This window comes from Hemicordylus capensis, chromosome 14, assembly GCF_027244095.1.
Source record: "Hemicordylus capensis ecotype Gifberg chromosome 14, rHemCap1.1.pri, whole genome shotgun sequence".
Taxonomy (NCBI): Eukaryota; Metazoa; Chordata; class Lepidosauria; order Squamata; family Cordylidae; genus Hemicordylus; species Hemicordylus capensis.
In genome coordinates, this window is record NC_069670.1 from 19,393,562 (window position 1) to 19,420,852 (window position 27,291).

A 27,291-nucleotide genomic window follows, 5' to 3' on the forward strand; every position below is an offset into this window, starting at 1 on the left:
GATGCCAGGGAGGGAACCTGGGACCTTCTTCCAGCAAGCACGCGGATGCTTTCCCCAGTGCGGCCCCATCCCCTACGGGGAAGAGAGTTAGGAGGTCCTGCTCTGGGAAGAGCATCTAGGTCCGTTGGCAGCATCTCCAAGAAGGAGCCGAGAGAGACTCCTGCCTGCAACCTTGAAGAAGCTGCTGCCGGTCTGTGCAGACAATCCTGAGCTAGCTGGACCAGTGGTCTGACTCGGTATAAAGCAGCTTCCTCCGTTAATATGTTAAAGCGAAGGTTCCACTGAATTCAGAAATGCAGCTATGCAGCTGCTCCACACCACTGCCCATCTTATAGCGCAGGCGCAGTAGCTGTTTTGTGCATGGCTTCCTGGACCCTGGGGGCGGGGCGAGAAATAAAACCCTGCCGCGCGGTGGCTTCTGGGAGTCGTAGTCAAAACGCCCCTCCCACTGAGCTGCCTTGCGATGCGAACTACAGCTCCCAGGGCTGCCTCAAGGGAAGCAGCAGACGAGGAAGTGAAGCTGCCCGTTTCCTGGAAAGGCAAAAAGGTGCAAAGGGGTGGGACGGGAGTTGCTGGAGGTGGATGTTGCTGATGCCCCAGAAGCAGCAGCAGGGAGATTTAAATAGGCATCTGTGCATAGCAAGCCGGGAAAATGAACGTGGTGTTTGCAGTCAAGCAGTACATCTCGAAGATGATAGAGGACAGTGGACCTGGCATGAAAGTCCTGCTCATGGATAAAGAAACGGTGAGCTTACTAGATATATTGGGGCGTGTGTCAATAGATCAGCCTTGCTTGTGGGTCAGGCCGTGGTCTAAGTCTTGCTAAGTGGGCAAAGAGGCACCTTGGAAAGGGGTGATTAATTGCAGGGAGAGAGTAGCTGCCCCAGTTTCACCCAGCATAGTATCCTCTAGGGCAGGCCTGCTCAACTTAGTGTCCCCCCCACCAGCTGTTTTTGAACTGATTGGTTAAGTGCGGTCAGTGCTTTTTCTATCTTACTTCTTCAAAGTTTAGCTTTTGCATCCGTGAGTGTCACCGAACGATTCTAATCTTTGTAGGTGGAGACACATCATGGCATCTAAAGATCCTTTTCAAGGCCTTCATTGCAACCTCCAATTTACAAATGTTGGCGTACAACACCCATAATCCCTGGCCATTGGCCCTCTAACAGGGATTCCCAGATGTTGTTGACTGATTAATTAATTAATTAATTAAGTGCCATCAAGTCAGTGTTGACTCTTAGTGACCACATAGATAGATTCTCTCCAGGATGATCTGTCTTCAGCTTGGCCTTTAAGCTCTCTCAGTGATGCATTCATTGCTGTCATCATCGAGTCCATCCACTTTGCTGCTGGTCGTCCTCTTCTCTTTCCTTCAACTTTTCCCAGCATTATGGACGTCTCAAGGGATCTGGATCTTCACATAATGTGTCCAAAGTATCATAGTTTGAGCCTGGTCATTTGTGCCTGGAGTGAAAATTCTGGCTTGATTTGTTCTATGATCCATTGGTTTGTTTTCCTGGCTGTCCATGGTCTCCTCAAAAGTCTTCTCCAGCACCCAAGTTCAAAAGTGTCAGTGCTTTTTGAACTACAACTCCCATAACCCCCAGCAGCCAATAGCCAGGGATTGTGGGAGTTGTAGACATCTGTGGGAGGACCAAAGTTGAATAGCCCTGTTCTAGGGGCTATCGCTGTATTTCTTTTCCGCTTGTGTGGTGAGCTCTCTGGGGTCAGGGAACCATCTTATTCTCCTCCCACCCCCGGAAAGCAGTCTATACATATTTTAAAGAATAATCTACCTAGCCCAGCATATCGTTTCAAACAGTGGCCAGACAGGTAGTCCTCTTTGAAATTCACAAATAGCAGTAACTGATACTCCGAGCTAGCTGTTATGTTTGTGCCCACTGTGTGTGTGTGTACCTTCAAACATTTTTTAAAAATTTTCATTATTATTATTATTATTATTATTATTATTATTATTATTATTATTATTTAAGATGAATAATACATTGGTGGTACATCAAAATAAAAGAGGAAAAAAATCAAATTAAAAAAAGAAACATTTACAATATGTACAGTTGGTATAACCATATTTAGCAGGTATATCAATCACAATTACATATTTTTGATATTTCAATCCATCATCTTCCTGATCATTTCAACCAAAATCTTACTTGGGTTATAATAAACTCTGTTTACCTCAACAGTATCTATTACAGGTTTCTGTACTCACTTGAAATCCTATCTATTTAACTTTTGTTGAATATTATTACATTGAGCTGAAATAAGCATATATTCCCATATTATTTTGTACCAATTACTGATATTCAGATTTTCAGCAGTTTTCCAACTACGAGCAATGTGCGTACCTTCAAACATGATTTCTTTTTTCCATCCATCTTGGAAGTGATGAGTTTCTCTTGAAAGGTGACCTATAAATGATGATAATAAATAATAATGGGTAAGGGTGGCTGGCTGGCTCCTCTTTAGTCATCAGTTTCATTAAGGAAAGGAAGAACTGGAGTGAAGCTGGCTTAGCAGTCTTGACCTGGAATTGGTGCCCCTCATCACAGATGTGTGGGGAATTAAGGGTGCCCCCTCTGACTGACAGGACATCTGTGCCTTGAAGAGCCATAGAAATTCAGTGGGCACAGTGCTTTCTGTCGGTGCACCTGCCTCCTGAGCACAGCTGCACCTGCTGAACTTCTGCCTGTCAAGCCGTACTTAAAGTCCTGGGAAGACGGAAACGGGGAGAGCTGGCAACCTTAGTGGGACTGGTTGTGGTGCCGAGTTAGGGAAATGGGAAGGTAGGTTTGGGGTAAATTGTAGAGCACCATTATTGCACCGAATACACGGCTACTAACTGATGAGAGAAATGCATTCTGGGTGTGAGCTTAGAGGCTCTCCCATTGCTCTGTTGTTACTTGACCTGCTCCAGGAATTGCAAGTGTATTGTAAGGCTTTAGCTGTTCCTAATATCAGAGTATGTGGAGATTGCAGTAACTCAGCAGAGAAATATTTTTTTTTAATGTTTTGTTTTTTATTTTTACATTGTATATCCCGCTCTTCCTCCAAGGAGCCCAGAGCAGTGAACTACATACTTAAGTTTCTCCTCACAACAACCCTGTGAAGTAGGTTAGGCTGAGAGAGAAGTGACTGGCCCAGAGTCACCCAGCAAGGATCATGGCTGAATGGGGATTGGAACTCGGGTCTCCCTGGTCCTAGTTCAGCACTCTAACCACTACAACACACTGGCTTATACTTTGACTTTGGCCTTCCTGCCGATGTTGGCCTACAGCTCCTGTAATCCCTGGCTATTGACCTCTGTGGCTGGGGATTATGGGAGTTGTAGTCCAAAAGCAGCTTAGAGGGGGCTTAAGTTGAGCAGGCCTGTGTAGCATCATGGGACAACTTCGGAACAGAACCCAGGGCTCCATCCCTTTTGCCTCTGATTTCCGGGGCCGCGTCCCCCAGCTCACAAGGAATGTGTAAGACAGTCTGGCAGGTGTATCTTTCATATTTCTGAGCCACCCCTGAGAAGCAAAACTCTGCCAAGGCTGTTGAAAACGGATGCCTCTTTTCTTGGTTCTCCTCCCCGCAGACCAGCATCGTGAGTATGGTGTACACGCAGTCAGAGATCCTGCAGAAGGAGGTCTACCTCTTTGAGCGCATTGACTCGGCCAACCGGGAGAACATGAAGCACCTGAAAGCCATCTGCTTCTTGCGGCCCACCAAGGTGAGGTGTTGAACGGAAGCGTCCATAGGGGCCCCCTTGCATCTTGGGGTCCCCAATCACACTGCATGCTTTTGGAGGGGCTGGGACAGCCCCCACCTCTCTGGGAACTCCCATCTGCAAACATGGCGCTTCCTGATGAAGTAGAACCCTCACGTGATTAGTTTAATTTATTTGTGTGCAGGGGGCCTCCGTTACCCGCGGTTCCAGCAACCGGAGTTTTGTGTATCCATGGCGGGGTCCTAGAGGCCTAGTTTCCTTATTTGAGGGTGCAAAAAATAGGCACTTTTTGCCTATCCAAGGTTTCAGGGCCACCAAAAATGACTTCCGGTGTCATTTCCGGTTTGGAGGCAATGCAGAGCCATTTTATGGCTCTCTCTTTTTTTAATTTCCTGCAACATTTTTTGCTAAAATTGGAGGAATTTTGGGGGGGGGACATTTCTGGAGACCTGAAGAGCATGGTAGAGTTCTTTATTTCTCTTATTTTTTTGCTCCCCACTCCTTGTGGCTCCTCTAATTTTTCCCCCCTCTCTGTGCGGAATGAGTTTTGTTCTGGCTGGCAGTATCAAGGCAGTGTTTGCGCACCTGCATTCAGAGTGGGGCCTTCCTGATTCAACCTGAGTGGGATCTAAAATGAACCGAGTGGACATCAGAAAATGTCTGTGTGTGTGCACATGCGCACGCCTTAGAGGGAACAGTACAACCTGCCCCTGATTTTTAGCCTTTTGTGAATGTGTGTAGAAACCTAACCCCTAGATTCCCACAGAGAGAAGGTTTCATTATTTGTGGTTTCCGTGTGCTGGTCTTGTGGTAGCAAGCATGACTTGTCCCCTTAGCTAAGCAGGGTCTGCCCTGCTTGCATATTAAAGGGAGGCTTGATTTGTGAGCACTGTGAGATCTTCCCCTCAGGGGATGGGGCCGCTCTGGGAAGAGCAGAAGGTTCCAAGTTCCCTCCCTGGCAGCATCTCCAAGATAGGGCTGAGAGAGATTCCTGCTTGCAACCTCGGAGAAGCCGCTGCCAGTCTGTGAAGACAACACTGAGCTAGATGGACCAATGGTCTGACTCAGTATATGGCAGCTTCCTATGTTCCTATAGGCAAGAACGGAACCTCCCGCAAATCACGAGGGCCTACATGTGCTTCTACACCACCTTCCTCCAATGTAGCCTCAAGGTGGTTTAACTGCCTAGGAGAGCTGCTGAAAGTAATCTGTGAGCCATCAGATGGGTCTGGGGGCTCAGTGGTAGAGCCCCTGCTTTTCAGGCTGAAGGTCCTAAGCAGTGTCCCCTCTAACAGGGATTCCCGGATGTTGTTGACTACAACTCCCAGAATCCCCAAACGAAAACAATTTCAGCTGGGGATTCTGGGAGTTGTAGTCAACAACACCTGGGAATGCCTATTAGAGGGAACACTGGTCTGAAGTTCAATCCATGGTAGCATCTCCAGGTAGGGCTGGGAGAGACTCCTGCCTGCAATCTTGGAGAAGCCGCTGCCAGTCTGGGTAGGCTGGGGCTGCTCAACTTCAGCCCTCCTTCAGATGTTGGCCTACAACTCCCAGAATCCCTGGCTATTGGTTACTGTAGCTGGGGATTATGGGAGTTGTAGTCCAAAAACAGCTGGGGGGGGCAAAGTTGAACAGGCTTGGTGCGGACACTATAGAGCTAGATGGACCGCTGTTCTGATTCTATAGAAAGTTTCATATACTGATAGCTCAGTGGTGGAACATCTGCTTTGCATGCCGGAGGTCTTGGGTTCAGTCTCTGGCAGCATCTCTCTGTAGGGTTGGGGAAAATACTGTCTGGAGTCTTGGAGATCTGCTGCCAGTCAGTGTGGTCCATTCTGAGCTACAAGGACCAGTGGCCTGACATAGTCGAAAGCAACTTCATATCCCGTACAGAGGTGCACCTAGGTAATTTGGGAGCCTGGACCTATAGGCCTTTTGCCCCCCAGCAGATAAGCTACAATGAACTATTTTTTACACCAAAACATGCTCAGAGAAAGCTGGGCGGGGGGTAATCCCACTGGGGTGGGGGGCACAAGAGATTCTCAATAAGATGTTTTCTCACTGACTTGCAGAGAGATACCACATTTTGCATGGACAATCCTGCCACTTAAATTAGTAGGCCGCTCATCATTTGGGGGCCCCCAGGCCTGCAGGGGACTGGACCTCCGCCCGGAAGTCCAGTCCAAAGAGCACCACTGATCCCATAGCTGCTGGGTCACTTTTTTTTTTTTTAATCCTTCTTTACAAGTGTCAGTAAAAGGATTTGGATAAAATCTTAGTCTTCCTTAACTGGTTTGGGAGTTTCTCTTATGGTGCCATGGTTTGGATTTGTCATTTCTTTAGGAAAATGTGGAATACCTCATCCAAGAGCTGCGGAGGCCTAAATACAGCACATATTTTATTTGTAAGTATAGCTTTATTTATTGCCCAGGAACGCAAAACCGCCCAGAGGTGCAAGTTTTGGGCGGTATAGAAATATGTTAAATAAAGAAAATAAATATTCTCTCTACCTGCGTTGCCTTGTGGATGTGTTTTGAACATCTTCCCCTCCGATGCGTTCGTGATGCAGGCATAGGCAAACGTCGCTCAGTGACAGAGCTTCTGTTTGTCACGCAGAAGGTCCCATTTTCAATCCCTGGCAGCATCTCCAGATAGGGCTGAGAGAGACTCCTGCCTGCAACCTTGGAGAAGCTGCTGCCAGTCTGTGAAGACAATACTGAGTTAGATGGACCAAGGGTCTGACTCAGTATATGGCAGCTGCCTATGTTCCTAAGCCCAAGTACACATAACTGGAATTAAATGCATCTTCTTCCCTGCTTACCTCTAGCTTCTGGCACCTTCCTCTGTCAGTTTCTAGATTGTATGCTCCTCAGGGGCAGGGGGCCTCTCGCTCTTTGGAAAGCATCATTTGATGATGCTATATTGTTCATATACATAAGCAGTCTTTTGTACCGGGTGCAATGGTTTCTGCAAATTTGCCTTGACTATTTATGCTCTTTCCATAGATATTTACTCTGGGCCATCCTGGGGCTGTGGGGCTCTAAGCAGAAATGTACTAAAATAAACTATAAGGAATAAGCTTTGGCTCAGGAACATAATTCTGTTAGGCACACTTTTACATATTTGGAAAGAAACCCAGGCCTCTTGATTATGGGTGGGTGACCAGCTGCCACAAACTGGTCTTGTGGTAGCAAGCATGACTTGTCCCCTTAGCTAAACAGGGTCCATCCCGGTTGCATATGAAAGGGAGACTAGAAGTGTGAGCACTGTAAGATATTCCCCTTCAGGGGATCGGGCTGCTCCAGGAAGAGCATCTGAGGTTCCCAGTTCCCTCCCTGGCAGCATCTCCAAGATAGGGCTGAGAAAGACTCCTGCCTGCAACCTTGGAGAAGCTGCTGCCAGTCTGTGAAGACAATACTGAGCTAGATGGCCCAAGGGTCTGACTCAGTATATGGCAGCTTCCTATGTTCCTAAGTAACTGTACACCCACCCCACACCCACCACCAAAAGCCACTGGAGAGACGCTCTGCTCAGCTGAATTGGGTCATTTGCTCTCCCCCTGTTAAATAGAAGAGATCCAGGAAAAGTTGTTTCTTGCTCAGTTAGCAGGAATGAATTAGACAGCAGCCACAACAAAAGAGCCTGTAAGAGTGGTGCGAGTTAACCCAGACTGGCCTCTAGATGTCATGATCGGCCCGTACAAGATCACAAGAGGTGAATGAGCTGTCTGTCTGTTTCCGCCATACAGCTGGTTTGATCTAGTGTGAAAGCTAAGGAACAACACGGGGATTGTCGGAGACCCTGATGGAGATAAGCTGGGAGGAAAGGTCTGGCCAAACATTGCTTCTGTTTCTATCTGAAAGTTTCATGATTTTTTTTTCTCCCTTCCACACGAATTGCAAATGCATGCTGTTCCCACTTGGTTGCTTAGCTGGCTGTGTCTGTGCCGCCTCGTTTCAGATTTCAGCAACGTGATCAGCAAGAGTGATGTCAAGTCTCTGGCTGAGGCGGACGAGCAAGAAGTGGTCGCCGAAGTCCAGGTATTTCTCTGCCAAATGCGACTCTCGACTCGGTAGCCCCCACGCTGACAGGCTTTCAGAACAGGATATAAAAACTTAAAACCCACCAATGGGAGGGAGCAAGCATGGATTGTCCCCTTTGCTAAGCAGGGGATGCTCTGGTTTGCATTTGGATGGGAAACTACCTGTGTGAGCCCTGGAAGACCTTCCTGAGAGGGGGTGGGTCCACTCTGCGAAGTGGCCTGCTTGCATGCAGAAGGTGGGGACGGAAAATGGAACGGGTGGGTACCAAATGCAGTAGCGAAACACAAAAAACGACCAACGCTAACGACAAACCAAAGTTCTCAAAAGCAGTTTACGCAGAAAAATAAACAATTCATAAATAAGATGTCCCCCTGTCCCCGAAGGGCTCACAGTCTAAAAAGAAACGTAAAGTTGACACCAGCAACAGCCACTGGAGGGATGCGGTGCTGGGGCTGGAGAGGGCCAGTTGCTCTCCCCCTGCTAAATATCAGAGAATCACCACTTTAAAAAGGTGCCTCTTTGCTCAGTGAGCAGTTATAATAACTTTGCTCAGTTATTATATTCTTTAGTAGATTGATTTATTGATTTAATCTATTTATCAAATTCGTATACTGCCCCAAACTTTCGTCTCTGGGTGGTTTACAATAACAATAGATGTTAAAGAATATAATAAAGGGCCTTGGACAAATTCTTGGAGGACAGATCTGTCAGTGGCTACTAGTTCCGATGCAAGAGACATCTGGATGCCAGCTGGAGGGAAGTACCATCATCTCCTACTGGTGGGCTTCCCAGAGGCATCTGGTGGGCCACTGTGGGAGGCAGGATGCTGGACTCGATAGGCTTGGGTCTGACCCAGCAAGGCTCTTTATATGTAGGGATGCACAGAAGCAGTTTGATTGCAAACCAGTTCGAGCCGCTTTGTCGAGCCGGCTCGAGCCACTTTCTTGAACCGGTTTGCGTGCCCGTGGTTCAGTCTGAATTTAGTTTTAATTCGGACCGTTAATTGTTATTAGTTATTATTAATTATTATTAAATTATTATTATTATTATTATTATTATTACTTATTAAAATTGTTATATTTTTATTTTTAAATTTTTATTATGTTCTTTTGTGTCAGAGAGAGGGGGCACTCTCCAAGGCATCCAGTGACGCTGTAGTTGCTTGAGTAGTAGCTAAACCAGTGTGCGTCCCTGTGTTTCAAGTGGGTGCCACTTTGGCGAAAAGCCTTTAATATGAGAGCCATTTCCCGTGGTGGTGGCCCCCACATAGTCCTGAACTCTTAAGAGCTCTAGGAGGAAAGCACAGGGAAGGACTACATTTCCCAGCATTCTGTGCATGCCTTCCAGGATGGCTTAGGGCAGTGATTCTCAACGTGTCGGTCCCCAGATGTAATTGGACGTCAACTCCCATAATTCCCAACCAAAGGCCACTGAGGCTGGGGATCATGGGAGTTGAAGTCCAATAACATCTGGGGACCCACACATTGAGAAACCCTGGCTTAGGGGCTCAAGAGGGCTCCGTTTCCCCTTAAAGGAGCCCACCGGTGTTGGGGCAAAGCTCAGCACTACACAGTGAGAACGATCATCTCCGCATGATGCCAGGGGGACTGTATTTACCCGAGTCGCTGATGACTCTGAATTTAAGACGACCCCCCTTCATAAATACAGGGTAAATACAAGTTATACCCATATTGAACCAAAAAGAAGAGGATTGTGAATTTATGATGGCCCTCCAGTTTCTAACATCAAAGAACTTGGTGGGGGAGCGGAGCTAGTCTTGGATTCAGGTAAATACAGTATTCAGCTTTGGCTGAAGCTTCACACCGGCCGAAAAAGCACAGAGCGAAACAGTAGTCCCTTGAAGTGAACCCTCTCACAGGGATACCCAGATGTTGTGGACTACAACTCCCAGAATCCCCAGCTGCAATGGCTTCGGGGAGTTGTAGTCCACAATATCTGGGAATCCCTGTGAGAGGGAACAATGGTCCCTTGGCCACCTTTTTGGGGGGCGGGGGGAACGGCCACGCCTCATGACACGGCTGACTCGGACTACAGAATCCTGGGATGTCCGTTAGTCCCACACTCTGATGTTGGTTTCTTGCCAGGCTTCCAGTCTGACACACAACTCTTTTCTTGGCTTTGACTTGACAGGAATTCTACGGCGACTATATTGCTGTCAACCCGCATGTGTTTTCTCTCAACATCTTGGGCTGCTGCCAGGTATATTTATGTATTATTGTATTTTTTTAATGCCGCCTGATATCTATATCTCTAGGCAGTGCAGTGTACACCATTTAGAACACCACAGAAAACCGAGTAAAAACAGCCAAAATGTTAAGGAGAGGAGAGCTGGTCTTGTGGAAGCAAGCATGACTTGTCCCCATAGCTAAGCAGGGTCTGCCCTGGTTGCATCTGAATGGGAGACTAGAAACGTGAGCACTGTAAGATAATCCCCTTAGGGGATGGAGCCACTCTGGGAAGAGCAGAAGGTTCCAAGTTCCCTCCCTGGCAGCATCTCCAAGATAGGGCTGAGAGAGATTCCTGCCTGCAACCTTGGAGGAGCCGCTGCCAGTCTGTGAAGACAATACAGAGCTAGATAGACCAATGGTTTTACTCAGTATATGGCAGCTTCCTATGTTCCTATGTCACAATACCGTAAAAACAGCCAGATGAAATAAAACCAAATTAAACAGTTAAAAATGGAAGTTCAGCCTGCGAAAACAGGTGCGTCTTGAGGAGAAGGCGCACACAAAAAAAACAGGCAGAGAAGGAGATGCTCTTATTTCGACAGGGAGCATATTCCAAAGCCCTGGGGGCAGCCACAGAAAAGGCCCCGGCTCCGAGTCGCCACCAAATGAGCCGGCGGCAACCGTATCTCTCCCGGAGATTGTAAGAGGCGACCGGGTTCACGTCTGTGGGTGTGGAGGAGGAGCGGGTCGTTGTTTGCCAGCCCCAGATGTACAATCTCCCCCATTTCTCCTCTTTAGGGCCACAGCTGGGATCAAGTACAGTTGTCCCGGACCACCCAAGGCCTGACGGCCTTGCTTCTCTCTTTGAAGAAGTGCCCCATGATCCGTTACCAGCTCTCCTCCGACCCGGCGAAAAGGCTGGCGGAATGTGTCAAGGTACCCTTTGGCTCTCTGGGTTTCTGTTTAATGGGCAACCATTTGGGCATTTATATAGTGCGTTTCCCTTGTGGAGGATGATTTATGAAGGATGACTCCTCGGTTGCTGAGGATGTCTGTGGAGCCTCCAGTCTCAGAGGCACTCTCTCTGTTTGCCTGCTGGCGCTTAAGGGGCTAAAGGACAGGAGAGAGTCTTTGTGCTTGTGCCCTGGTTCTGGGCTTCCAGAGACACAGTGGAAAACTGGGTGCTGGACTCGATCTGTTCTTCTGATGTTCTTATCGCTAAGGGTAAGCATGGGGTGAATATGACTCCCTGAAGAGGGAGGAAAAGTAACCTGCTGAGGGGCTGCTGTGTTTGTGGCTAAGAGGAGCGAGACAGGGTGAGACTCTTCCTTCTGGTCTCTCGGCCTCAGTGTGGAGAAACTTTTATTATTGGTCCCAGTGGCTAAGGAACAGGCTTCTCCCTTCCTTCTCTGAACAGCAAGTGATCACTAAAGAGTATGAGCTTTTTGACTTCCGGCGCACAGAAGTGCCACCTTTGCTGCTGCTCCTGGACCGTTCGGATGACGCCATCACTCCACTTCTGAACCAGGTGAGTCTCTCCTTGTTTGGAAGCATCTGGCCAGAAGGAAACCTTGTGGGCAATCCTGTCCATTTGAGTTTGTTTGGGGGGTTTTGGTTTGGCCAAGTTCACCCACAATCGCAAGGATCCTGGTTAAAAAGTTAACTGGGATTAGTGAGCCCAGCAGGGGAGTTGATTGTGTGAACCCAGAATTTTAGGGCAATCCTGATCAAATAGTTCCAGTTAAGCAGCATTTAACCAGGGGTCCACAATTATAAAAGAGACTTGAAGAAAGTCCCAAGTTTCCTCCCCGGCAGCATCTCCAAGATACGGCCTAGAGAGATTCCTGTCCGCAACCCTGGAGAAGCCGCTGCCAGTCTGTGTAGGCAATACTGAGCGAGATGGACCAAGGGTCTGACTCGGTATACAGCAGCTTCCTATGTTCCTCTTTTTCTCTAGTGGACGTACCAGGCCATGGTTCATGAGCTGCTGGGAATTAACAACAATCGGATTGACCTCTCCCGAGTCCCGGGCATAAGCAAAGACCTCCGGGAGGTGGTTTTGTCTGCAGAGAACGATGAGTTTTATGCCAATGTGAGTATTAGGCTGCTGTGCAGTCGGGGGTCTGGTTCTGATTCTTTCTCTCTCTCATTCAGAGCACACTTAATTTTTTAATTACAATAGCCTTTTGAACCTTCTGTAGGAAAAGGCACTTCTTAGGAGAGGTGGAGCTGGTCTTGTGGTAGTAAGATCAATAAGAGGAGAGCTGGTCTTGTGGTAGCAAGCATGACTTGTCCCCTTAGCTAAGCAGGGTCCGCCCTGGTTGCATCTAAATGGGAGACTTGATGTGTGAGCACTGCAAGAGATTCCCCTTAAGGGATGGATCGACTCTGGGAAAAGCAGGCTCCAAGTTCCCTCCTTGGCGGCATCTCCAAGATAGGGCTGCGAGAGATTCCTGCCTGCCACCTTGGAGAAGCCGCTGCCAGTCTGGGTAGACAATACTGAGCTAGATAGACCAATGGTCTGACTCAGTATATGGCAGCTTCCTAGACAGTTAATTCCTTTGGTCCATCTTCATCCTAAAACTTGGGCAATTCCTGTGCTCTGTGTTGATTTTATGCTTGCAAGAATGTGTCCCAGCTATTGCTGTAGCCTACATGCCTACCTATATTATTTCAAGGCAAAACCTTTCTGATATTGGAAGCTGGTTACATTTAGGACAGCAAAATGTCTTATTGATGCACTGTTACTGCATTCTAAGGCTAAAGAGAATGCTATGGATGGCTGTGGACCATCGTAGAGATTTTAGTATTTCCTTGGTGTCTTGATTTTTATAATAATTTGCAATGTGGATCATTGTGCAAGGTCTGTGTAGATTTTGTGTAATGGCAAGTAGTATATTACGATGACTGGACTTGACATTGTGTGGTGGGAGGCACAGTTTCACACTGCTAACTGAGCAAAGAAGCACCTTTTCTAAAAGACACAATTCTCTTGTATTTAGCAGGGGGAGAGCAACTGGTCCTGTCCATCCCCAGCACAGCATCCCTCCAGTGGCTGCTGCTGGTGTTTATCTTGTGTTTCTTTTTAGACTGTGAGCCCTCTGGAGACAGGGATCCATCTTATTTCTTATTGACTGATCGGTTGATTTTTCTATGTAAACTTAAAGAACTCCAGTTGAAAAGCAGTTTATAAATATTTGTGGTTGGAGTCGCACTTCAAAGCATCTCCTTTCCCGTTTCCAGAACATGTACCTGAACTTTGCCGAAATCGGCAGCAACATCAAGAACCTCATGGAGGACTTCCAGCGGAAGAAACCCAAGGAACAGCAGAAGCTGGAGTCGATTGCAGACATGAAGGTAAGGTGGAAACGCTCAGTTAAAAAGTGCTTGTCCACAGTCAAGTAGCTGACATGTTCTGCCTGCACACTTTATCTGCTGCTGGCTGAACCCAAGAGGTAGTCTAGGCTGTAGCTTGAATGTGCATAATTCAAGAGACACTCACCTAAATAAAAATAATATTATATTATTTGTTAGCCACCTTATAACAAATTTATTTCTGTGCAGCTCACAAAACAACGTTAAAAAGCATGCGATAAAAACACACAAGACATGATAGACAAACCGTAACACACAACAAAAAATACAAATCCAATTCGAGGTTGGCTGAATCCAGATCGATTCAAACGAACCTCCACTGTATTCACTGGTTCTGAATCTATTTGGATATGAATTGAATTTGGAATTTCATGCACACCGCTACTTAGGTTTCCGTTCCTGCAAACCCTCGTGGCTGGTGAATTTGCGGTTGGCAAGGCATTGAAATGGCAAACAGGGTGTTAGGGGGATTGTGGTTGTGAAGGGACAGAAAAACTGAGGTAAAAAACAAGAAAAACTGCCCCCTGACCCCTGGAAATGCCCCCCGCCCCAACCCACGGAATTACAAAAAAAAAACCCTCACCAAACCGTGGGTCCTTGGGTTGTGCTTGGTGAGGGCGGTCACAATTTCCCATTTGTATCCTCCTCTCTCTTTCTCCCCCCCCCCCCCCCAATTTAGGCATTTGTAGAGAACTACCCGCAGTTCAAGAAGATGTCAGGCACAGTCTCCAAGCATGTGACCGTGGTGGGGGAGTTGTCCAGGCTCGTCAGCGAGCGGAACCTGCTGGAGGTCTCGGAGGTCGAGCAAGAGCTGGCGTGCCAGAATGACCACTCCAGCGCTTTGCAGGTACTGGGCAACGAGGCCGTAACATGCAGCAGAAGGTGTTTGGGCTTCATTTCACAGCAGAAACTTTAGAAAACCAGGGCCCAGGCAAGTGATTTCCAGGAAACGGAAGGGCTTTTTCACACAACGCATGATCAGCCTGTGGAATTCCCTGCCACAAGTTGTAGTGATGGCCACCAGTCTGGATGGCTTTAAAAGGGGCTCACAAAGACAGGTCTATCGATGGCTACTAGTCTGGCAGCTATTGGTCATCTCCAGCCTCAGATGCATGAAGTCTATGAATTCATATGTAACCAGGGCAGACCCTGCTTAGCTGAGGGGACAAGTCAGGCTTGCTACCACAAGACCAGCTCTCCTCCACTGTGGATATAGAGAAAATGTTCTCCCTTTCTCACAACACTAGAACCTGCGGTCATCCCATGAAACTGATTGCCAGGAAGTCTAGGCCCAACAAAAGGAAGCCATTTTTCATACAGTGCAGAATGAACCTGTGGAATTCTCTGCCACAGGATGTGATGACAGCCACCAGCCTGGATGGCTTTAAGAGGGGCTTAGACAAATTCATGGAGGACAGGTCTATCAGTGGCTACAAGTCTGATGACTTTAAGTCACAGCCCAACTCGGAGGCAAGAAGTCTCTGAATCCCAGTTGCTGGGGCGCAACAACAGAAGAAAGGGCATGCCTTCTTCACCTCTTGCCTGTGGGCTCCCCAGAGGCATCTAGTGGACCAGGATGCTGGACCCGATGGGCCTAGGGCCTGATCCTGCCAGGTTGTTCTTAATTGCTTCTCATGCCTCCATAAGTGAATTGTGTAGGGAAAGGTCAAGTAGACTCGCTTTCTGCATGATCCCCACCACACATTAAGGTCCTCTGAGAGATCCATCTCCTGCTGCTCCTCGTTCAGCTGGTGGGCACCTGGGATCAGGCCGCCTTCTCAGCTGCTCCGAGGCTGTGGGATGCATTCTCTGCAGGAATCCTGGGCGTAAGCATTTACTGGCCTTCGGGAGAGCCCTGAAGACGGGCTTCTTTAGTTTTAAAACTGTGTTAAACTGCTTTATATCCTCTTCGTTTTTCATTCCTGGTTTTAACTGATCTGTTCTTGTTTTATATGTTGTAAAATGTTTTATGTAATGTAAGATAGGGTAGTATAAAAATAAGTAATGAGTGGCAGGGTTATCTAGAAGTGTCCCCCCCCCGGGTGAAATCAGCAGTAACAATAATACTAATAAACTTTATTTGTTAGCTGTTACGGAACAAATTGTTCTCTGGGCAGCTCACAACAACACAACAGTAAAAAAAAAAAATCCAGTAAAAACACACAAAAGAACAACAACAAATATTTATATATACCACTTTTCAACAAAAGTTTCCAAAGCAGTTTACATGGAGAAATATATAAATAAGGTGGCTCCCTGTCCCCAAAGGGCTCACAATCTAAAAAACAACATAAGATAGACACCAGCAACAGCCACGGGAGGGATGCTGCGCTGGGGGTGGAGAGGGCCAGTTACTCTCCCCCTGCTCGATAAAGAGAATCGACATGTTAAAAAGGTGCCCCTCTGCCTAGTTAGTAAAAAGACAAACAAATTACAATAGAAAATACAGTACAAAACGTCTTAAAAACATACGGGGGGAAAAAAGCCTGAGTGAACAGAGAGGTCTTCACCTGCTTTCTAAAAGAACAAAATGGCATCCCCTCAGGGGAATATCTTACAGCACTCACACACGTAGTCTCCCATTCAAATGTAGACCAAGGCAGACCCTGCTTAGCAAAGGGGGCAGTTCATGCTTGCGACCACAAGGCCAGCTTGGGCTGAGACTCTGATGTAGTTTGTTGAGAGACCTGGGGTGGTGGTGTGTAGCCAGGCCTCTCGACTCACAAGACGAAAATAGCGATGGCCACTTTGTCGGCAGTGGACTAGTGGCCCGAAGCTTCTGGATTGGCCCAAAGCTGTTATTACCAGGAGCCTTTGTCTGGTCCACAGAACAGGCCTTTCTGTCTGCCGCCCTCCCGCCTACAGCCTGAGGGTCTGGCTCCGGATTCAGCGGCTACTCCTAGCCGACCTTTCTGCAAATTCAGGGTCTGTCTGTGGAGGTTTTTTCTCGAGCTCCGCCCCGTCCGACACGGCGCCCGAAAGACGTAACTGCTTTGCTCGCCGTTTGCGTCGATCCGCTACAATGAATAGTGAGTTTGGGGTGTTGGCTTTAGGTCAGCCCACATACTCTGCACTTTGAAAGCTGAGAACTCATTTGGAGTCTGTATTTTGGGGAAAGATTCCTGCCGGGCTTCTGTACCCTCCCTGTCTGGGGCTGTTTAGAGAGGACTGCTTTAATTAACCAGCTGCTTTGGTGGAAAGGCATTTTTTCGGGGTGGGGAGGGATGTACGACAAGGAGCTTCTGTCTGACCGCAGAGCATAGGCAGAGCTTCTGTTCTCTTCATAGTTCATAGAATTCATAATCTGACCCCCGTGTCTGACCCCCACATCAGGACAGATGAATTGAGGTTATGTGTGACAATATGGGCATGTTAAGAGGAAGCTTTTGGGGTCATTGGTCTGCTAGGGGGAAGGGACGGCTGAGAGGGACGCCATTAAGCAAAGGACAAACTTGTGGAGACACACACACCACACACACCACACACACACACACCACACACACACCACACACATATCATCATCATCATCATCATCAACATCAATACACTTTATTTGTTAGCTGCCCCATAACACATTGTTCTCTGGGCGGCAACTAATTTGCATTTTATTTATTTGGCAGATTTGTATACTTCCCCTCCTTTTCTGCCCTCCCATGTGATCGGCTCCAGAGTAGAATCCAGGCAGCGCATTTGAAATCCATGTAAATCCGGGTGATATTTAGCAGCCAGGTGGAGGAGCCCAAATCCGGGGGCTACCCTAAATTCTGGGGGACATGGCAACCCTCTCTCCCTCCAAGATCGGGCTGAGGGAGATCCCTGCCTGCAACCTTGGAGAAGCCGCTGCCAGTCTGTGAAGACAATACTGAGCTAGATGGACCAGTGGTCTGACTCAGTATATGGCAGTTCCTGTGTTCCTATGAGATGAGGCCTAGTCCTTCCTCCAATCCTTATCATCACTACAAGTCCTAAGAGAGTGTGTTGTGCTTTTTCTTGCGCAGAACGTGCAACGGCTTTTGCAGAACCCCAAAGTATCGGAACTGGATGCTGCCCGCTTGGTGATGCTGTACGCCCTCCACTATGAGAGACACAGCAGCAACAGCCTGCCTGGCCTCATGATGGCGCTGAAGAGCAAGGGGGTTTCTGAGCGGCACCGTAAGGTACGTGACGGGAGTTTCCTCTGGAGCAGAGGAGAGCTGGCCTTGTGGCCACGAGGATGAATGGCCCCCTTTGCTAAGCGGGGCCTGCCTTGGTCTGAATTTGAATGGGTGGCCATGTGTGAGCTCTGTCTGCCGTAAGAGATTCTCCCTGGGCCATTGCATGCAGAGGGTCCCAGGTTCGCCCCCCTCGCAGCATCTCCAGGTAGGGTTGGGAGAGACTCCTGCCTGCAGCCTTGGAGAGCTGCTGCCAGTCAGAGTAGACAGCACTGAGCGGGGTGGACCAAGGGTCTGACTCAGTAGAAGGCAGCTTCCTATGTCTTGTGCATTCTTCTGGAGTGTAACAGCAGTTTGGTATAGAATAAACGCTTTCCTAACGCTGGTCATGTGTGGGAAGGCCTGGGTGAGGATTCTTGTCCAGAGAGCATTTAACAGAGAAGCTCTGAAGTCCCTGGATCCAACCTGGTGGTTTTCTCCCTTTTCCTGAACAGCTGGTCTCCGCCGTTGTAGAATATGGAGGGAAGCGGGTGCGAGGGAGCGACCTCTTTGGGTCCCAGGATGCCGTGGCTATCACCAAGCAGTTCCTCAAAGGACTGAAGGTATTTTTAATTATGTCACCGTTTGTGCACCTGACGCTTTCTTTCTTTAAAAATGTGGGTCTCTTTCCCACGGACACCCCACCTCACACAGGGATGTGCGCCTGTCCAAGAGAGGGTGAACGAGAACGGTAAGCTGAGATGCAAAGTGTTTGTAGCACGTAAGGTTTTTGTAAAGAAAGCTGTATTGACCACAACAGCCTGAAACGTATCAGCAGTGCTCCCGGTAACAGGGATTCCCAGATGTGGTTGACTACAACTCCCATCATCCCCAGCCAAAGGGATTCCCAGATGATGATTATGATGATGATGACTACAATGCCCATCATCCCCAGCCAAGGCCCATTGCAGCTGGAAAGGATGGGTGTTGTAGCCAAGAACATCTACGAATCTCTCTTCCAGGGAACGCTAGAACAGCCTGTGACTTAACTGAGTTGACAGCATTACATAGAATATAATTATGTATATGTATAACTGGCATACATATACGTAACTGAACTGGGATGGGGGAATAATAATTTAAAAAAATCCCTTAAGCATTGACTTTAACATGAGATAAACATAATTTGCCAAAATAAAAGGGAAAGGGGTGGGCGGGGGAAGGTTAAAAAAAACCCACACCACCTTCTAAGGATGTATTTCTGCAAAACATGAACAACTCATTAAAATCGGACCAGATTGCTGAAAATTCCTCTTTGTTACCTTTCTGTTGCGGGGCGGGGAAAACCCCAGTTCAAATGCTGACCAAGAACACCTATCAGTTTTCCAGCAATCCGATATAGTAATACATCACACCCCTTCTTGTGAAATCTGCAACTTGGCTTCGTCCTGTGTGTGTTCTTTTAAACAGGGGGTTGAAAATGTGTACACCCAGCACCAGCCTTTACTGCACGACACACTGGATCAACTCATCAAGGGTAAACTGAAGGACAACCAGTACCCGTACCTCGGGCCCAGCACACTCCGCGACAGGTATGGCAGTGTCCCAGGCTAGCGGGTTGGCCTCCTCTGTCCGAGAGGATCCGTTAACCGCTGAGCCAGACCCTCCGGGTGCTGATTTTGATGGATTTCTCTCCCATGGCAGCTAAAGATGGTTTGGTGCCCTGCGGTGAAGATTGATGCTATTTCTGGTATCCCGACTTTGTCCAGTGTGGTTAGTGAATAGGATTTGCGGAGAGGAATGAACTGGAGAGCAAATCACCAGCCTCATCCCTTCCATCCAAGGCTTGGCAAAATGTGCTCACGGGGGTCTTCTTTCGTACATACAGTATATCATACCGATGGGTGAGGCCCGCCGTTGATCTGAGAGCTGGTCTTGTGGTCGCAAGCATGTCTGGTCCCTTTAGCTAATCATGGTCTGGCCTGGTTGCATATGAAAGGGAGACAAGAAGTGTGAGCACTGTGAGATATTCCCCTCAGGGGATGGAGCCTCTCTGGGAAGAGCATCTAGGTTCCCAGTTCCCTCCCTGGTGGCATCTCCAAGATAGGGCTCAGAGAGATTCCTGCCTGCAACCTTGGAGAAGCCGCTGCCAGTCTGTGAAGGCAATACTGAGCTAGATAGACCAATGGTCTGACTCAGTATATGGCAGCTTCCTGTGTTCCTATGAGGTTAAATACAGATTATACCTGTACTATCCAAAAAGAAGAGGACTTTGAATTTAAGATGAGGCCGCTCAATTTGGGAGAATTTGGTACAGTTTTGGTTTGGTGTATACATTGTAAAATGAAACTCTGCCTTTATGAGACTTCAAAGGGAGTGGGCGTTCTCAGATTTTGCTTGCGCACTGCTATCCCTAAAAACTACATTTCCCATCATGCTCCACCCTTCCTCGCAAGACATCTATGAGCGTTTAGGGCTCTTTGAGGTCCGAGGAGGAAAAGAGATGTCTTTATTTCTAAATACGTTTGGCCGCCAAATCAAATGGCCCCCAAATGTCAACGTTCAGCAAAGCACAGTGTCCGTTTCGTAAGAGCAGACCTAGAAACGATGCCTCCATGGCTGTGTTGTACATTGCTGGAGGCCGGTGTCCTTGGCTATGTCTGCCTCAGGGTGGCTTTATTGATCCCATTTCCGGGAGTTATGCAAAAGCAGCCGAATCGTTTGGTGTTCAGCTGTTTTTGGCACGGATCCGGTGCAAGACAGCCCTCAAGATACTGATAATGAGCAGAGAGCACAGCAGGCGTGGGGAAATGTATCGGACATAGAGAGGGTCACTTTGGGAATATTTTCCATTGTGCTTCCAAATGTACTCTGCTGTCCGTCCCCAAACAAAATGCACAGTAAATATTTCCTTGGTGTAAGCCAGGGATGCATAGATTCAGGACTCCAGCTGTTGTCAGACTACAACTCCCATCATCCACAGCCACAGTGGCCCATAGTCAGAATGATGGGAGTTGTAGGCCAAGAAAAGCTGGAGGGCCGAAGTTAGGAACATAGGAAGCTGCCTTCTACTGAGTCAGACCCTTGGTCCATCGTGCTCAGGATTGTCAACCCAGACTGGCAGTGGCTTTTCCAAGGTTGCAGGCAGGAGTCTCTCTCAGCTCTGTCTTGGAGATGCTGCCAGGGAGAGAACTTGCAGCCTGCTTTTCCCAGAGTGGACCCATCCCCTAAGGGGAAGATCTTGCAGTGCTCGCACATGTAGTCTCCCATTCAAATGCAAACCAGGGCAGGCCCTGCTTAGCAAAGTGGACAACTCGTGCTTGTTGACACAAGACCAGCTCTCCTCTCCTGGCTTCTGCATCCTGGTTTAAGCGATGGGTGGCTGAAGTGAATTGCACCTTTCTTCTTAGGGGAGAAGGTGAAAGGTTTGGGGACCCATGTTCAGAAATCTTAGGCGAACAGAAGGAAAAGGAAACCGGCGTCTCTTTTCAGCAGCAAGAGATTAAAGGCTTCCTTCCCTTTTACAGCCCCGCTGTACAGAATTACGATCCATCTGATGGAAACTCCCCCCCCCCCCCACTAAGAAAAATGTGTGTTGTCATGAATGGAGTCCAGATTGCTCAGCCTGCTGACGGCCTCGAAGCATTCATCACTTGAGTGATGGAAAGAGCCTGGAATTATGGCCCACAAGAGGCAAATTGTTTGTAGATCATTCAGGCCTGCCAGGAAATTGTCCCACTTCCATGTTCTTTTTCTTCCTTGGTTGGGGTGTGTGAGCTGGGATGCCGTCTTTGGAAGCCGGATGGGAACTTCTCCTTCTGGCAGTTAAGAAAGTGACGGAAGAATCTTGCAGGTGCACTTTCGGGCAGATCTGGTCAAGAGGAATCTCATCTGGGGCCAAAACGAGGGTGACAGGTGGCAAAATCGAGAACGTTGCCTTTTCCAGATCTCCCCCAAACCCAGCCTTTTGCTCCCCATTGAAATCTCAATTCAGTTTTGGCTTCTTCTTTCTTCTGCCCTTGTGCTCCACAGTGGGTTACGAGAGGTTCTCGTTTTTAGCTCAATGGGCATCCTATAAGGGCAGCTGGGGAATGATTCGTCAGGGCTGTGTGGGCCGAAATCTTTACTGGTGTCAGGATCCAGCATCCTGCAAATGTCTGTGTTTGGATTGTCCATCCCCCACAAGTTTCTAGTCCCTGAAGAGAAGTGTTCAGATGTTGCCTAGGGCAGGGATTCTCAACGTGTGGGTCCCCAGATGTAATTGGACTTCAACTCCCATAACTCCCAACCAAAGGCCACTGGGGCTGGGGATTATGGGAGTTGAAGTCCAATAACATCCGGGGATCCACACACTGAGAAACCCTGGCCTAGGGGACCCCCTCAGAGGCTGGAGTGGGATTTCTTGGGGGGGGGGCACTGTTTCAGTGCCTTGCATAGCACTATCTCCCCCATCACCACCCTTCTGATGTATTAGACAGTTTTGGCAACAGTGCATAACACTGGAAAACTGAGCTTTGCTTGTGGTTAAATTTGGGGTAGCTTTTTTTTTTTTTTTTTAAAGCAAACCCAGTGCAAAGTACATAGACCTGACAGTAACTTCCTAGAGTTAAAGAAAAGAAAAGAGGTGAACCTCAAACATGCATAGAGAGAATTTATCCATGCAGATGACTTGCCCAGCACACATCAGTGCTGGTCTTGTGTTAGCAAGCATGCACTGAGAGCTGGTCTTGTGGTAGCAAGCATGCATTGTCCCCTTTGCTAAGCAGGGTCTGCCCTGGTTTGAATTTGAATGGGAGACTACATGTGAGCACTGCAAGATATTCTCCTTAGGGGATGGAGCTGCTCTGGGAAAAGCTTCTGCAGGAGGTCCCCTGGCATCTCCAGGATAGGGTTGAGAGAGACTCCTGCCTGCAGCCTTAGAGATGCCGCTGCCAATCTGGGTAGACAATACTGAGCGAGATGGAACAAGGGTCTGACTCAGTATATGGGAGCTGCCTATGTTCCTTTGTAGCTTGACCAGGAGGGGTGACTGAATGTTTTCCTATATATCAAAAAAGTAGTCCCGAAGACTATATAGCATTGCAATACACTCAGTTTTAAGCGTATTCTCATTCTTTCATTGTCCTGACCTTCAGGCCTGCAGTGGCATTTTAAAAGCTGGGGGGGAAGTGTGAGAAACACAAAAATGACTGTAAAATCTTACTGAAGTTGTCAGAGGAATGGAAACGACAAATGGCAGGATTGTCCTCAAAAGAAGACTCCATGGGTAGAGTTCAACAATTTGTTCCTTGTTATCCTTAACTATTGTCTACCCTTGTTATCCTGCCACCTAACAGCGTAGTGGGGAAATGACTTGATCAGCAAGCCAGGGGTTGCCGGTTCAAATCCCCGCTGGTATGCTTCCCAGATTGTGGGAAACACCTATATCGGACAGCAGCGATCTAGGAAGATGCTGAAAGGCGTCATCTCAGACTGCGCGGGAGGAGGCAATGGTCAACCCCTCCTGTATTCTTCCAAAGTCAACCACAGGGCTCTGTGGTCACCAGGAGTCTACATCAACTTGACGGCACACTTTGCCCTTTTATTTTTTTATTTATTTTATTATTGATTGATTGATTGATTGATTGATTTGCATTTTATATCCTGCTTTTCCTCCAAGGAGCCCAGAGCAGTGTACTACATACTGAAGTTTCTCCTCACAACAACCCTGTGAAGTAGGTTAGGCCCAGAGTCACCCAGCTAGTATTATAGCTGAATGGGGATTTGAACTCGGGTCTCCCCGGTCCTAGTCGGACACTCTAACCACTACACCACACTGGCTCCTTTTACCCTTAACTCTGACCCCCAACCCTTTGCTCTGTGCAGAAATGTACAGTTTATCTCTGTGCAGATAAACTGTACAGTTTATCCTAACCATTTGGGGGTAGAGATAAAGAAGGGGCGATAACACAGAGAAAGCTGACAGTGCATCAGTGCTATCTGCTATTTTCCATCTTGGGGGTCGGCCACGGTGAGGGTTTGGGTAGACGTTGCCAAAAAATCACTATGAGCATTGTCCCCCGAGATGGCCAAAAGTTGTGGGCCTGGCCTGGCTTTCTTCTCCCTTCTGCAGGCAAACAAGTATTCCTTCTTGGCTGTGATAACCAGAAGCGGTGTTTGCCTCAAACCATCTGTCTAAAAACAAAAGCACAAGAAGGAGGTTGCATTGTGGCTGCTCTCTAATTCATTCCTGCTAACTGAGCAAGAAACAACTTTTCCTGGATCTCTTCTATTTAACAGGGGGAGAGCAAATGACCCAGTTCAGCTGAGCAGAGCGTCTCTCCAGTGGCTTTGGTGGTGGGTGTGGGGTGGGTGTACACAGTCACTTAGGAACATAGGAAGCTGCCATATACTGAGTCAGACCCTTGGGCCATCTAGCTCAGTATTGTCTTCACGGACTGGCAGTGGCTTCTCCAAGGTTGCAGGCAGGGGTCTCTCTCAGCCTCTTGGAGATGCTGCCAAGGATTGAAAGTGGGACCTTCTACGTGACAAACAGCCCCGTCCCCTAAGGGGAATATCTTACAGCTCTCTTTTCTCTCCTCGGCAAGCTGGCTGGCTTCGAGGGCAGAAGAGAGTTCGTTTTATTTTTTTTAAACCCATCTTCTGGTGTCTTTAGGCATGGGGTACAGCCACCCCAGTTCCCAGGGATCCGGGCTGCCAAAGCCAATTCCCTCCCTCCTGTGTTTCCATCTGAGCGTCAGCTCCCCACTCCTTCCCTCGGAACAGGCTTCAAATTACTGCGGCAAAGGAGGCGCGTGTGTGTGTGTGATCACGGCGTCTTTGTGTCAGCGCTTCTGGTAGAGCGAACCCTTTGAATTCTAACTTGTGTGCGTGCCTGCCTGTTTCCTTTTGAATCGCTCGGAGTTGGGAGGGACCTTAATGGTCCTCTAGTCCACCCCCCGCTTTGCTCACTGCAGGGACCTGCAGCCACATCCCTGCAACCCCAGATTCACCTTCAGTATGCAGCTGACAACCAATTCCTGCAGAGCAACCGCTGGAGGGAGCAGTTTCTCTCCTGCCCAGTTTGTGGGTTTCCTAGAGGCACCTGATTGGCCACTGCTGGATGCTTGACTTAATGGATCTTGGATCTGATTACAGATGCCAATTACTTTTGCCCTTTGCCGCATAGCCTCTCCTGCGATGCACGTCACATGATATGTGCTTGTCTATCAGGGGCTTTTGATTCCCTACTACAGGATGCTGAGCATCCATCTCTGGTCTTCCAAAGAAGGGCCTGCCACATAAGGAGCTGCCTTAGACTGAGCCAGACCACTGGTCCATCTAGCTCAGGATTGTCTACTCTGACTGGCAGCAGCTGTCCAAGGTTCCAGAAAGAGGTCCTTCCCAGGCCTAACTGGAGATGCTGCCAGGCACCGAACCTGGGACCTTCTGCATGCCAAGCAGACGCTCTGCCACTGAGCTACAGCCCCATCCCCAGAGGAAGCTGCCTTCTACTGAGTCAGACCCTTGGTCCGTCTAGCTCAGGATTGCCTACACTGACTGGCAGCAGCTTCTCCAAGGTTTCCGGCGGGAGTCTCTCTCAGCCCTGCCTGGTGCCAGGGATTGAACCTGGGACCTTCAGCATCTTCCCTGAGCTGCCATCCCATTTGGATGCTACACACAGCACTTCTCTCCTCCACCCCCCGCCGATTTGCTGCGTGACTCACAGGCTTGCCTGTGTGCAAAACTTGCACTCTCTGCGTTAGTTGAATCATTTCAGCCCTCACCGTGCGAATCGCTGCAGTGGCTAAATATATCCAGCGTAATCTTGAGGCTGCAGAACAGGAAGATCTCACAGTTTGTTCCCGGTTGGGGTGGGGGTAGGGAGTCTTCCTCTTCTGCTGGGTTAGCTTGACCATCGTGCAGTCCTGCTCTTTCGCTTGGACCCCTTTCATAGGAACCTAAGAAGCTGCCATATACTGAGTCTGACCTTTGGTCTCTCTGGCTCAGAACTGTCTACACAGACTGGCAGCGGCTTCTCCAAGGTTGCAGGCAGGAATCTCTCTCAGCCTTATCTTGGAGATGCTGCCAGGGAGGGAACTTGAAAACTTCTGCATGCAAGCAGGCAGATGCTCTTCCCAGAGTGGCCCCATATCTTACAGAGAGGAGAGCTGGTCTGGTGGTAGCAATTATTACTTGTCCCCTTAGCTAAGCAGGGTCTGCCCTGGTTGCATATGAATGGGAGACCACATGTGAGCACTGAAAGATATTCTCTTTAGGGGATAGAGCCGTTCTGGGAAGAGCAGAAGGTTCCCAGTTCCCTCCCTGGCAGCATCTCCAAAATAGGGCTGAGAGAGACTCCTGCCTGCAACCTTGGAGAAGCCGCTGCCAGTCTGTGTAGACAGTTCTGAGCTAGAGGGACCAAGGGTCTGACTCAGTATATGGCAGCGTCCTTGTGCTCACACACGCCGTCTCCCATTCAAATGCAAACCAGGGAGGACCCTGCTTAGCAAAGGGGACAATTCATGCTTGCTACCACAAGACCAGCTCTGTTCTCGAGATCCCCTCGCAGCCTTCCCATTTCCTCCCTCCCTTCCTCTGGTCCTCTCTCTCTGCTGCTTTTGACACTCCCCAGCAAACTCCCAGTCATAGGAACATAGGAAGCTGCAACATACTGAGTCAGACCCTTGTTCCATCTAGCTCAGGATTGTCTTCACAGACTGGCAGTGGCTTCTCCAAGGTTGCAGGCAGGAATCTCTCTCATCTTGGAGATGCTGCCAGGGAGGGAACCTGCAACCTAGATGCTCTTCCCAGAGCGGCTCCATCCCTTAAAGGGATATCTTTCAGTGCTCACACTTCTAGTCTCCCATTCATATGCAATTGGGTGGACCCTGCTTAGCTATGGGGACAAGTCCTGCTTGCTACCACAAGACCAGCTCTCCTCTCTTAGGTCTTGTGCTGAAGACCTAATTTGGGGGTGGGGGGTGGGGGCACATCTTTTGCTGGCTGGAGAGCGAATGAAAGCAGCAGAATAGAGCAGGGGAAAAGGAGACAAGGTCTCTCTAGGCATACCTGGGCCCCACTGCCCCCATATTCTTAAGAGTCCAGCACCTTTTCCCGAAGTTAGTCATCCCAGCCATGTTCTTTCCCAAGCTTTCCAGACTCCCCAATGAGCTGGCGGCTCCTCCCAAATACAGCCCTGGCTACCGTTTCTGAGCTCCCCCTGCAGTGAGAAATGTTCGAAGCCAGTGTTTCTTAACCTTGGGCCTCCAGATGTTGGACTACAACTCCCATCACCCCCAGACATGGTCTTTGTGGCTGAGGATGATGGGAGTTGTAGTCCAACTTTATCTGGGGCCCCAAGGTTAAGAAACCCTGTTCTAAGCTTTAGGGTCATTGTATGGAGGCCAAATGCATAAACAGAGTGCAGGAACCCGTGGCAATACAGAAACGTTTGTCGGTTCCTCGGAGCTCTATTTATTTATTTCTTCCATTTTTATCCCACTCTTCCTCCGAGGAGCTCAGAGTGGTGTACGTGCTTATTTTTATCCTCCCAACAACCCTGTGAGGTAGGTTAGGCTGAGAGAGACATGACTGGCCCAGAATCGCCCAGTGAGTGTTGTGGTTGAATGGGGATTCGAACTCGGGTCTTCCTGGTCCTAGTCCAACACTTTATGCTGGCTCAATGTGGGCAAACATTTTGCGAGCCTCTGCCTTTTCCAGTCCCCACCCCACCCTCCGGATTTTTCTCCCCAAAGGTCAATGGAGATGCCTGTGTTCTGATACGAATATGACGGATATTTATATACCGCTTTAGAATCTCTGGGCAATTTCCGCATGGT

The 27,291-nt window shown here is 48.5% G+C and overlaps 1 protein-coding gene and 1 non-coding gene across 2 annotated transcripts in view; one reads left to right on the plus strand and one right to left on the minus strand.

The window, feature by feature from the left end:
• Positions 1-199: 199 nt before the first annotated feature.
• The window catches only part of VPS45 (vacuolar protein sorting 45 homolog), a 46,269-nt gene continuing 19,177 nt past the window's right edge, over positions 200-27,291 (plus strand). The window contains exons 1-13 of the mRNA XM_053279005.1: positions 200-745; positions 3,599-3,733; positions 6,077-6,137; positions 7,694-7,773; positions 9,928-9,996; positions 10,764-10,901; positions 11,383-11,493; positions 11,923-12,057; positions 13,209-13,322; positions 14,020-14,187; positions 17,339-17,497; positions 17,986-18,093; positions 18,941-19,062. Coding sequence (XP_053134980.1) covers positions 653-745; positions 3,599-3,733; positions 6,077-6,137; positions 7,694-7,773; positions 9,928-9,996; positions 10,764-10,901; positions 11,383-11,493; positions 11,923-12,057; positions 13,209-13,322; positions 14,020-14,187; positions 17,339-17,497; positions 17,986-18,093; positions 18,941-19,062 — 1,493 coding nt within the window. The 5' untranslated portion in view covers positions 200-652. The remainder of the gene's footprint in view (positions 746-3,598; positions 3,734-6,076; positions 6,138-7,693; positions 7,774-9,927; positions 9,997-10,763; positions 10,902-11,382; positions 11,494-11,922; positions 12,058-13,208; positions 13,323-14,019; positions 14,188-17,338; positions 17,498-17,985; positions 18,094-18,940; positions 19,063-27,291) is intronic.
• Positions 24,868-24,939, minus strand: TRNAA-GGC (transfer RNA alanine (anticodon GGC)). Its single transcript has one exon. It is a non-coding gene; the product is annotated as a tRNA-Ala (tRNA).